Source organism: Aethalodelphis obliquidens, unplaced genomic scaffold (assembly GCF_003676395.1).
Source record: "Aethalodelphis obliquidens isolate GAN/ISIS:26980383/991018 unplaced genomic scaffold, ASM367639v1 scaffold7, whole genome shotgun sequence".
Classification (NCBI taxonomy): Eukaryota; Metazoa; Chordata; class Mammalia; order Artiodactyla; family Delphinidae; genus Aethalodelphis; species Aethalodelphis obliquidens.
In genome coordinates, this window is record NW_020837951.1 from 32,810,798 (window position 1) to 32,824,051 (window position 13,254).

Consider the following 13,254-nt stretch of genomic DNA (forward strand, 5'->3'; position numbering starts at 1 on the left):
GGACTTCCCCGGCGGTCCAGTGGTCATGACTCCACGCTTCCAATGCAGGGGGCACAGGTTTGATCCCTGGTCGGGGAACTAAAATCCCACGTGCCCTGAGGCATGGCCAAATAAAATAAATAATAGCTGTAATATTTTTTAAAAAACTACATTAAAAAAAACTGAAATTCATTCCCAATACAGGCAATGCAGTAGGAGGGCATCCTGCCCTCACCCTCAGAGGACAGGGAACAGGCACCTAACAAAGTACCACTTCCAGCTCCAGAAGCACAGGGACCGACTGCTCCAACAGAAGGTGTCACCCAGGGTCTCAGCAGCCTGTGAAGTGGGGAGGGAGCTTTCCCCCCAGCATTAGGGTGAGCCTGGTCTCCTCACTGGGCAAGTTACCATCAGAGTGTGGCAGAGTTAAGTCTTCCCTCAACTTTTGATTAAGAAAACCACCTTGGGCTGGATTCTAAAAGGCAGGAGTGAGAGGCAGGGGTGGGTGATGAGACAGATGTTGGTACCGGCAGCAGCAGATGTGGCTTCTGGGTCCAGCCTTGTCTCCCCTCCATGTGTGATGCTGGGTAAGCCCCTTCCCTCTCTGGGCCTTGGGGTCCCCACCTGTAGTTTCAAGAGGTTGGACAGAATGAGTTCAAAGCCGTTTTACAGCTCGGAATCAGCAGCTGGAAGCCACAGGCCCTTGGCCATACTTTCTTGAAGTCTCCATGGCCCAATGGACCTCGGAAGTCTTTCAATTCCATTGTTCTACCCCTGACCTTAATGAAGCCACATCTGGAGTATATCTCCTCTGATCCCTGTTTTGTACAGTTCCTCACAGCTGGATCCCCATAAATCAATTTGTTTTGCAGACAAGTTCCCAGAACTGTCCAGAATCCTACCCAGAAAAGGCAGTTTTATTTTGCCTGTTTCTGCTTCCAAAAGGAGTGAGCTGAGCCTAGTCTACCTCGGGACAAGCTCCCCAAGTCTTCCAAATCCCGTGGCCTGCTAGGGTTTTGCAGAGAGGCTGAGGCTATTGCTCCTGTCCCCTACCCACAGGCACAAAGGATGAACTGGCCTGGTGGCCCCCTTCTTGGCCGCTCTCGAGGAGCAGTGCCCCCACTTCATGGCCAAAAAATTGGACTGAAGTGACCCCCAACCCCCGGCTGCTCTTGGGTTCAAAGTTTTCCCAGAGATGAACTAGTTATGAGAGGAGAAGGGTTAAAAAACTAATTTCCAGGCTTCCCTGGCGGCGCAGTGGTTGAGAGTCTGCCTGCCAACGCAGGGGACACGGGTTCGTGCCCCGGTCCGGGAAGATCCCACATGCCGCGGAGCGGCTGGGCCCCGTGAGCCATGGCCGCTGAGCCTGCGTGTCCGGAGCCTGTGCTCCGCAACGGGAGAGGCCACAACGGTGAGAGGCCCACGTACCACACACACACACACACACACACAAAGCTAATTTCCTTGAGGATGGAGAGGGAAGGAGGACTAGGAACCATTAAGGACTCCTGCTTGTTTGTTCTGCCATAAGGCACTGAATCTAGGACTTCTATGAAGAGCAAACATTCTGCAGGCAGGAGTTGAGACACGTTTTTTCTGACGGCTGCTCTGGTCCTCAGGATATCTCTGGGATCGAGCAACAGAGAATCTGTGGCCAGGAAATGGCCCCTGAGCCCCCATTCTGCTGGGTGCCCTGAGCCTGCCTCATCTCATTTAATCCTCACAACCCCCTAGAGTTAGGTCCTAGCACTGCCTCTATTTTACAGATGAGGAACTGTGGCTCAGAGAGTTTAAGTAACTTGCCCGAAGTCACAAAGCTGGCAAGTTCACCAGACCAAATTTATATCCAGGTCTGTCCTTCTACATATCTCAATGTCTTTTAAATCTACCCTGACAAATAAAGCCAAACCTAGGCCCCTAATTGTTTCCCTACTAACAAGACTTTGAGCCCAGACTCCATTTGGGAGAATTTTTAGAGATAATTTTCAACAAATACACTTAGCTTAAGTACATGTACTTAAAAAGCCTAATAGTACTCAAGGTTTATAATAAAATCAGCAGTCCCCTGTCCCAATCCTACCCAGATCCGGCTCTCAAGAGAGCCCCTCCTCTCAACATTTTCAGCAATTTCTTCCAGTATTTGCCTCAGAACTTCAAATAACACATTAGCCCTGCTTTCTCACGATTTTTCAGTTTTAGACCATTATTACTGACTTCCTATTATGGAAAATGAAGTTTCTCTTATACCATTTCTCTCCCTCTTGTTGTCCCACCCTACAGCCCACTAATGTCGTTTCACTGCCCTCAGAGCATTTGGGGGGTCCTGAGCTAGATGAGACTTCTCTGCAGGGATGGGGAATGGAGTCTTGACCTTCGGTTAAATGCAGAAGATTTAATGCAAGCGTCTATCTTTACTCCCTCACAGAACTCCAGTGAAAACCACATTCCATAATGATGTTTTGAAGAAGGGAGGGCTGACAGCCTGGAGGAGAGAAGATTGAGACACATATCCTCTCTCCTTGAATCTCTGAGGGGAAGAGAGAGCACACATGCTGGGTGGCCTCCAAGCGGGGGGTCCAGAGCAATAAGGAGGCTACAGAGAGACAGATTTCAGCTTCGTAAGAAGTTGTCCAAGAACACAACGGATGACCTGTGAAGAGGGGAGAATCCCCGCACCAGCAGTGGGCAAGCTAGGGCTGGCTGGCCACTGCTGGGGACAAGGAGGGACTCCTGCTTAGGAGGGAGTTGAACACATGACTTGTAAAGTCCCTGCAAATTCTATAACCCAGTAACTTGCTTCTTTTTATAACAGTTGGCAGTCAGAATCCAGTGGTGCTGTGCAATCACTGTTGAGTTAATAACCAGAGCTGCCCAATAGACACACCCATCGGGCAATTTCTTTTTAGGACACTGAAATAACCATCTTAACAGTCTGATGAGCAATCAGTTCCACTGACCCTTGCCTTGTAAAAGAAGGTTCGAGATGATTCACAGAGCAATCATGACATGGCAGATGGGACAGAACTCTCAGTCCCAAGGGCTCTAAACCCTCCAAAGACAGCAAAGTGCTGGATGGGGCAACTGCAGGGGATCTGGCCACGGACTGTGGGCCTCCTTGGCTTTGCAGCAAGAATCTCAAAGGGGAAACTGAAGAAACACCCCCCACCCTCTTCTTGAATCCTGCCTTCCTACTCTTGCCTCGTTTTAAAGAGAAAGAGGGCAGAGTGTGGGTGTGGGCAAAACGGAGCCCACCAGGACAATGGCACCTGGAGGAGCAGGTCTGCGCCCCCAGCGGCTCTGAGCCTGGAGCTCTATGCCTGGCTCTGCTCCCTGACTTGGCACTTGCCCAGAGACGTGACTCTGCTGTGACCCCTGTACTCTCCAAGCAGGACAGACTCTCATTAATTCTCGTGCCATGACCAGCAGTGTGCTGTAACTGGACTAAGAGTGAGGGGAGGGCTGTGGCCAGGGTGTACGAGCTGCCTGACTTGGGCAAGTCGCCTCCCCTCCCCTCCAGGAGGTACCAGGTCCCAGCAGTTACAACTGAGCTCTGGAGTTAGACCATCTGAGTTCAATTCTAGCACTGCCCCTGATTAGCTGTGTGACCTGAGACAAGTTCCCTACACTCTCTGAGCCTCAGTGTCCTCACCTTTAAATTGGGGATGGGGGAAGCTGGTAGGAGGGGAGGGGAGGACCAACACCTACGTTACTGGGTGTTTTCAGCATTAAATTAGCTCATTTACATGAAGTGCTTAGAGCAGTGCCCAACTCATGGTATTATTATTATTATTATTATCAGCAGATGCTGAAAATAAAAAGGAGACAGCAATCCTCACTCGGCTGACTTTATAGGAGCAAACAAAATAAAACTCTTGAAAACAAAACTCTAAAGTTGTGTATAAGTGTGAAAAATCTGGTGTACAGTGCATTAAATCTCACAAACATTAGGAGACTGTAAGAGGCCAGCATTTCCAACCCCACTTGCTTAAATAAACGTTGCGGCTATGATACAACAAACCATGTGGCAAAGTCTTTAGAACTTCTTATCAAGATAGGAAACTAATTTTCCTTTTTATAATTTAATGTAATACAGCAAGCCAATATTTGAAGATACAGCTTTTTTAAAAAGAGTACCAATTTAACACTTTAAGAAAAACACACCCAGGCCAAATTTAGAACACTGATTACTACATAGACTGACAGGTATTGACAAAGAAAACGCTGTCCCTAACTTGTTGTGTGATCTCAGGCAACCCCCTTCCCTCATGGGCCTCATTACCACCTCTACCCACTGGGCAAAGGATGATCTCTGGGTGCCTTCCAGGTCTGCATCCCATGGACCTGAGATTTGGAGGATTCTTTTAGATCAACAGACATGCCTGCAACTAAAGCATTGTGATATTTCCTAAGCTGACAACACCATCTAGTGTGTGTGTGAGAATAGACACCAGTGACCAGGCAACCAGGACCTGCATTCTTATTCTCACTTGAATAATCTGCTACTCAAAATTTGATCCAGTGTGGCATCATCTGCGTGCTTGTGAGAAATGCAGAATCTCAAGGCCTATCCCAGACCTGCTGAACCTGAATCTACTTTTTAACAAGATGTCAAGTGATTCCCATGCACATTAAATTGTGAAAAGTACTGCTTTCATAGGAGGAGAAAAGGGAAGCTAGTTAGCGCAGGAAATTTCCCTTTAACACATATCCAGAATCGACCCATATAAATAAAACAAATTCTTCCCAACTCATGTGTAAGGAGACTGTCATGCAATGAAGGTTCAGGTTCTTGGGAATTTTTACAAGTTTTCAAAAAGGAATCTTCTGGAATGGTAAGTAGGCATCTGATGAGATGGGCATCCCTGAGCCAGAGTTTCAAATGCACCTGCATGGTCTATATTGTTATTAATGTAATAATCATACTGATGAGTCTTTGATTCCACAAATTCAACATGAACTTGACCACTCTGAGCTCCCATAGGCCACCTCAGGTCCCAGCCACATGGCCCATCACAACATGGCAGCTGATTTCTTCAAAGCCAGCAGGAGAATCTCTCAGCAAGCGACCTCTAGAGGCTGAGGTTTGCAGTCCCACAACCTCAAGGAACTGAATTCTGCCAACAAACAGTGGGCTTGGAAGAAAAGCCCAAGTCCCAGATGAGATAGCTGCCCTGGCCAACACTTTGATTTCAGCCAGTGAGATCCAGAGCAGAGAACCCAGCTAAGCCATGTCCAGACTTATGACCTACAGGAACCACTATATTTGCCGCTATATTTGAGACAATCTATTAAGCAGCAATAGAAAACTAATAAAGATTTTGGTACCTGGGAGTGAGATGACACTCTAAGAAATACCTAAAATGTAGGAGCAGCTTTAGAATTGGGCAGTAGGAGGAAGCTGGAGGAATTCTGCAGCACATAATAGAGAAAGCTTAAATTTCCTTAATTAAACAGACTGTTAGCAGAAATATAAATGTTGAGGATGCTGCTGGTGAAGGTTAAGAAGAAAGTGAGGAACATGTTATTAGAAAGTGGAAAAAGGAGATCCTTATTATATAGTGGCAGAAAGCTTAGCAAAATCGTCTCCAGCAGTTATGTAGAATTTTTAAGGGATGAACCTAGTTATATAGCTAAGGAGATTTCCAAGCCGTGCTGAAGATGCTGCCTGGTTTCTTCTTGCTGCTTATGGTAAAATGAAAGAGGAGAGAGATTATATATGTATAATGTTATACATAACATTATATATGTATAACTGTTATACAAAAATTAAGTAGGACTGAATTATTTAGAAAATTTTCAGCCTCTCCAGATGGCAAAAGAGGCTAAAAATCAGAATGGCTACTGAAAATGTGGCATAGAGAAAAGACTGAGTGTGTGACTGTACAATCTTTTGTTAAAACCTCAGAAAGATCAAAAGCTCAGAACGTTCAGTCACACAAAGGGCCCTTTTAAGAGATCAAGAGTGTGTGCATGTCATGGATCTTCTTGACTACACCAGGGGCATCCAGGAAGCTGAAGGTCATTATCACTCAGCCTTCTCAACAGGAGGCCAAGAGAGAAAAGGGATTTGTTTGAAAAGATCTAGTGGATGTGGCTTCTGTCTAATGGAGTGAAAAGCAGTGAATCCATGAAAGACCACAAAGTTCTTGAGAATTATCTCAGCAGAAATCCTGCCAGCTAGGGGGACTTCCCTGGTGGTCCAGTGGCTAAGATTCCATGATCCCAATGCAGTGGGCCCAGGTTTGATCCCTGGTCAGGGAACTAGATCCCGCATGCCACAACTAAGACCCTGCACAGCCAAATAAATATATAAATAAGTAAATATTAAAACAACAAAAAAAGAAAAGAAATCCTGTCAGCTTGGACAAAATGGGACAGAGAGAGAAAGAGAACAAAATGAAAAGAGGAGGTTGGACAACCAAAATTCTACTGGTGGGAAGCAGGCTCACAAAACAACTCAGCTGCAAACGTGTGTTACTTTTCATAAAATAGTAAGGATGACAAGAAGGTGGAACCACGTGCCCAGAGGGAAGAGCCAAAAGCCTCTCACGATTATTCCCAGGTCTTGAAACTGAATCAAGAAAAGTCAAATGTTTACCTGATTTCAAAACAATTATGGACCCATGACTCCTTTTGACTTTCATTTCCCCCTGTTTGAGCCAGAATATCTATAAACATTATCCTATGCCTTCCTACCACTGTATGTTGGGAGTATTGGGGTGGATAAATGGCCTCTTCAGTGTAACAGATGGAGAGCAACGGTGTCCTAGCACCTGCATATACTGAAATGAGCTGCACCTGGACCTGATTTAGATTTTGGACTTTTAGCTGATGAGATTTAGATTTAGATGATGAAAATTTAGACTTTGAACTCATGCTGTAATGAGATGAGACTCTTGGGAACCTTGGGAGGGAGTGAATGTATTTTGCGTGTAAGGGATGTGAATTATTGGGGATCAAAGGTGCACAGTGATAGGCAGAATTCTAAGATGACCCCCCAAGATTCCTGCCTCCTGGTACACATGCCGAATATAATCCCCTCCCCTTGAGTGTGTGCAGGATCTGTGAATATGATGGCATATCACTCCAGAGAAGGAATTACCTGGATGTAATTAAGGTCCCTAATCAGTTGACTTCTGAGTTAACAGAAGGAAGATTATCCTGGGTCAACCTGACTAGATCAAGTGAGAACTTAAAAGAGATAAGAATCAGCAACAGACACTCTCCTACTGGCCTTGAAGAAGAAAACTGTCATGTTGTGTAGAAGGCCATATGGCAGGGAATGGAAAATGGCCTTTTAGAGCTGAGGTCCTCAGTTCTACAGCCTCAAGAAATTGAATTCAGCCAACAATCAGTGAGATCACAGATGAGATCACAGCCGTGGTGGACACCTTGACTGAAGCCTTGGGAGACCCTGAGCAGAGAATCCAGTCAAGCCATGTGCAAGGGACTTCCCTGGTGGCACAGCACAGTGGTTAAGAATCTGCCTGCCAATGCAGGGGACATGGGTTCGAGCCCTAGTTCGGGAAGATGCCGCGGAACAACTAAGCCTGTGTGCCACGACCACTGAGCCTGTGCTCTAGAGCCCACGAGCCACAACTCCTGAAGCTCGAGCACCTAGAGCCCATGCTCTGCAACAAGACAAGCCACCACAATGAGAAGCCTGCGCACCGCAATGAAGAGTAGCCCCTGCTCGCCACAACTAGAGAAAGCCCGCATGCAGCAAGGAAGACCCAACGCAGCCAAAAAAAAAAAAAAAAGAGCCACGTGCAAACTTTTGACCTACAGGAACTGTAAGATAATAAATATATTTAATGTTTTAAGCTGCTAAGTTACAAAGGCTTCAAAGCAACTATTAAAAATATAGTCAAATAATTAAAGAAAACTATAATTAAAGAACTAAAGGAAATATGCTAACAATGAGTCAATATATAGGAAATCTCAACAGAGAAACAGATACTACTGAAAAGAACCAAATGGATATTCAGAATTGAAAAAAAATGACTACAAAAAATGACTACTGGAATAAAATGACTACATAGCTCAATAGTTTGATTTGACAGAAGAAATCAGTGAATTTAAAGATAGATCATCAGAAATTATCCAATTTGAAGAACAGAGAAAGGGGCAGAAAAAATATTTGAAGAAATAATGGCTAAAACCTTCCCAAATTGATTTTTAAAACATTAAATTACATTCTAAGCTCAACGAACTCCAAGTACAATAAATACAAACCACATTTACACATATCTTAAACTCCTGAAAGACAAAGAGAACATCTTAAAGGCAGCAACAGAAAAATGATTCATCCCATACAGGTAACAAAATGATTAATGGATGACCTCTCAGTCAAAACAATGGTGACACTATGGTAGTGTAATCCCAAATTCACTGTGCTGAAAGAAAAAAATCCTTGTCAACTAGCATTCTATATCCAGCTAAACTATCTTTCCAAAAACTGAAAGCATAATAAAATCATTCCCAAATAAACAAAAACTGAGAGAATTTATTGCTAACATATCTATCCTAGATGAAATACCAAAGAAAGGCCTTATACTGAAAGAAAATTACACCAGAGGGTTACTCAGATTCACAGGAAGTAATGAAGAGCATGGAAAATGGTACATAGATGGGTAAATATAAGAGACTGTGTGTATATTATGTGTGCATATTTTTTCTTTTTCTCTTACTATTTAAAGCAAGACCTAAACCACTCTGTTACTGAGTTTATAACATATAGATATAACATATATGTCCATAATAGCACAGGGGAGGAGACAGGAGCTATACTGATACAAATTTGCTAAATTTTACTCAAATTAACTCAATACTAAGAATGAAGAAGATTGTAATAAATCCAGAGAGCATAATATAATCCCTTAGGGCAACTGCTAAAAAAGTAACTAAAAAATATATCTGAGAATTTAACAGAAGACATTCTTATCCATATCATGCAGATGAGGAAATGAGTGCTAGCAGGTGAAGCAACCTACCCCAGCTGGGGCTGGCCCCCAAGATCCTGACTCCACACAACAGGACTGGAGGCCAATCCATACCTTCCAGTGGGGCAGGTGGAGACCTACCCAGGCTGAGATTCCTCATCCATTAGTGAAGGGAAGATTCCTCAAAATATTGTAAATTGCCTTACAGTCTGAAAATATCTTCCTGGACACCCTGAATATTTTTAGTAGTTCTTCCATCCTAAAAATTACCCCGTAGAAACTGCTGGCGAGAGTAAGAGGGATGACTTCTCAAGCAAAGCTAATTACCGGCAGTGTCCAGTGAACACACCCAAAAATGCTTGTGTAGACTCCCAGCACTCATTATGAATTTGATCAGCATTAATTTTCCGTCTGCCTGAACTGCCTTCCTATACCCTGGGAGGGGCTGACACCCCTTCAATGGAGCTCAGACTGACACTGCAGGAAGGGCGGGAGGAGGGGGCAGGGCAGGACTTCTTACCTCCATTACAGGCCGAGGGGGCATCTCACCTGCTTTATAAGTTACCACAATGGAGGAGGGAAGCTTTGGCCTCACAGCATATTACATTTACAGGAGAACTGAGCTGTGCTGGAAGGAGTTCATATCGTATTCCTGCCTGCTGAGGAGCTATTTAATCCTGTAAAGATAAAATAACTAAATTATTTAATATTTATTTTTGAATAAACACCTACTGATGTTTACTGTGCTTCACATTTTATAAAGTGCATTTTTGAAAACAGAAATTTAATGAACCCATACTGTATGCCAGGGACTAAGCTAAGCCCTTACCTGCTCTATGTTATTTAATCCTCACAAGTGCCCCACAAGCTTGGTTTCATTATTCTCATTGCACAGATGAAGAAACTGAAGTTCAGAGTGGTTAAGATGCATCAGATTGATCCAAGCCAGGTGAACTGGATTTGTTCCTGGCTAATTGTTAAACTGCATCCCTCAAAGGGGAATGTGTAAAAAAGAGCCTGAGACAAAATTTGATGCTTTTTAATCAATTGAAGACATGTGTGTCATCTCTCACATCTGACTGACTGCAAAAACAAAGATTGGCAATGTTCTTGCTTTTTTTAAAAAAATCACTCATATTGACTTCATCAAGCTGACAAGATCTCAGAAGTAGATCTGGGATCGTTCACAAATCAGAATTATGAAGAGAAACTGCAGCAGCTGCTGTGGCACAAAATCTATCATGGATTGAAATGACCAAATATTATTAATGAACAAATTTGAAAACTGAATTTCACATACAGCATTACACTTCTCCCTGACACTAATGTGTGATAAAAATTAAGAATGATATAAACATGTTTTAAAGTCATTGTGGTAATTACTAAAAGTAGCCAGCCATCCCACAGCTAGGCATTGTCAGAAGTCTACTCTGTGCAGTTGAAGTTTATATTAGCCCAGTACATCAAATTGTTCCCTTGAAGTTTCAACTTTGGTGAGTCCTCTTCGACTAACATAAAGTTTTGACTATGACAGCAACACATAACCACATAGCATTCTTTATTAAATAAATTTAGATTATCTCAATGACCTGAAGGAATCAATATAATGTTCCAGTGTCCACCTATCTACAATGAGAAAAATCTTAACCCAATGTTTGAGGTATTATCAATTTATGCAAAGTACATTGCATGAGTCTAATTTCCATGCAAACATCTTCATACCTGGGAATCCTTTCAAATACCAAAATAAAATATTTACCTTTTTGCTAAGGGGAATAAAAAGACATGACAGTAGAATATACATCTTGATAGAAAAATAGTTAAAGCTTTTAATTCTCTGAATACCTAGAGTTAACATTTTATGACTACCCTTTGAAAACAGGGTATTTGGGAACAATTTTAAAGTTTTCAAAATCAGTACAAAGCTTATTCACATTTTTATTAAAGCCAACATCACTTTCACAAATCACAGAATGATTTCCTTATGAAAAGAAGAGCAGCCAAGTGTTTGGTGTGTCTGTCTCTGTGCTTAGCTAAGTCTGTTAAACACGGAGTCCAGGGGCTCCCCCCATCTCCTCTAGATGGGCTCCGTAGTACAGTGACACTTCATACCATGTGTTCCTTGAAGAACCATTTCTGATGATCTGAGTTGGTACAGTCTCGTAAGAGTGGTACAAAACCGTCGCTCAATTCCTTCCTCTCAGCCTGAACACATTTCTTGGACTGTACATGAAATAAAGAACCATCCTACAAAAGATAATAGACATTGGGTGTTCAAGATAATTATAAGCAATTCCTCAGAAAGTATCTTTTCCTTAAAATGTGTTGTTAAGTGCTCAGGGTGATTTTTATTATTTCAGAAATATTTATTGAGTAGTGAGTGTCTGCAGGTATGAAGGCAGCCCATGACTGTCTGTGCAGAGAGAGGACCAGGCGTGTAGAAACGTATGTCATGCTTGTCTCTCCCCGGAGCTCTTCATGGGGTCCGTGACTCTACCGTCAGGGCCGATGGTGCCACCTGCTGGCCATTCTGGGATCGGTCAGACCCTATATCTCACCCTTACTGATGTTCTTTTCCTTCAGGGTAACCAGGACCAAAGATCCTTTATTAATCTCTTCCACTTCTCTTAGGTCAACTAATTCCATCTCTGGTAGTCTCTTTCTCCTATGTATTTAAGTGGAGAATCTGGAAACTTGGCTTTAGTCCCAGCTCAGCCACAGACCGGCTGGGTGAGGGTACAGGTCACCAGAGAGGAAGCTGGTTCTGCAAACAATGCCAATTCCCAAACCCCGAAGGACAATGACCCTCTCTACCGCCTCTCCCATTTCTTCTTTCCCCAGCTGTTGTTGAGTTAACTCGGCAAGTCTCTCCCCAAGTTCTGGAGTTTATTTTTTTCCCTCTGTCTCTCTCTGGTGTAAGCTGTACAGCCCCAAGGAACTTCATCATGGTTGAGTAGCAAAAGGGCAGAACAAGTGGCATACCTGTTCCAGGGAAACAGAACCCTTGGAAATAAAATTAGATGCAAAAGAATCTCTATAATATTAATCTGGAAAGCCCTTAAAGGTGCTCATAAGTTGCCTTTAGAATAGTGTGAAAGTAAATAATTAAAACTTCCCTCCTCCCACCCTTCTAAAGAAACTTGCTTAAATGGTCACTGAAATTAAAGATTTTTAAGGTAAAATTTTAACGACATTTCAAACCAATTTCATGATTTCTTTTTTTTTTTTTTTTACAGTACACAGGCCTCTCACCACTGTGACCTCTCCCGTTGTGGAGCACAGGCTCCGGATGGGCAGACCCAGCGGCCACGGCTCAGGGGCCCAGCCACTCCACGGCATGTGGGATCTTCCCGGACTGGGGCACGAACCCGTGTCCCCCGCATCGGCAGGCAGACTCTCAACCACTGCGCCACCAGGGAAGCCCCATGATTTCTATCTTGCATTATTCTTCTTTGAGGGCTTACAATGGCTTCCAGTTGGAAGAAAGAAGGGAAGGACAAAACTTTTGGGGTTTACAAAAATATTTTTCCCTATTATTTTTTATATCACATAGACAGCACTATGGTGCCTGGTTTTTCCAGGAAACCTGCAAATTTCGTTGCTAATCATAACACTTTCTACAGGAAAGCATATTCCAACTTCTAATTATACTTAGAATTAATCCATTTATAAGTAGCATAGATGAATCTTTCTATCCCTGGGGCCAGGCTGGGAATGAAAGTTTTCCATTGACATAAAAGTGAACTAATTCTTTCTTCTGAATTATTTTCTTTGGATTTATTCCCTCAAGTGCTTTTTTAGTGAGTCTTTGGAGATGACTGGTGTATGAGTCCCACCACGGGCTTACTGCAAACATGGTAGAGGTAGTGCCTTTCAGGCGTGAAATAACACCCAGTTCCAAATCAACAATGGCTCTTCTGATAGAGAACCAACTCCATCAGAGAGGTTTTCTTGGTTATTATACAAGTAACAATTAATGTCTATAGAGCTTTACAGCTTCCAAAGACTCTTTCTGGCCATACATCTACTCTTCACTAGAGGTAGACAAGGCTGTGATTATTGTCCCCACTTTAGAGCTGGGAAAAATGAGACTTAGACAACGGGAGTGGCTTCTACTTGGATCTAACCTCATGTCCTCACACTTGGCAATTTGTTTCACTCGTTTGAACCCCACATGATCTCTGAACACATTGGCGACAGCGCCTCTTCCCATTCCAGCCAGTCACAGCTTAAAGTGTAAGGAGGACAGGAAGACTGAAAGGGAGTGGACAGTGAGGAAAGAAGGAAAGTGCTATGAGTGCTGGATGCCATGGGATCCCTTGGGGTCACTGTG

At 43.3% G+C, this 13,254-nt stretch overlaps 1 protein-coding gene across 3 annotated transcripts in view; it reads right to left on the reverse strand.

The window, feature by feature from the left end:
* Nucleotides 1–9,945: 9,945 nt before the first annotated feature.
* The window catches only part of GALNT12 (polypeptide N-acetylgalactosaminyltransferase 12), a 39,579-nt gene continuing 36,270 nt past the window's right edge, over nucleotides 9,946–13,254 (reverse strand). For all 3 annotated transcript variants that reach the window (XM_027105387.1, XM_027105389.1, XM_027105388.1), the window contains one exon: nucleotides 9,946–11,168. In XM_027105387.1, the coding sequence (XP_026961188.1) occupies nucleotides 11,028–11,168 (141 nt within the window). In that variant the 3' untranslated portion in view covers nucleotides 9,946–11,027. The remainder of the gene's footprint in view (nucleotides 11,169–13,254) is intronic.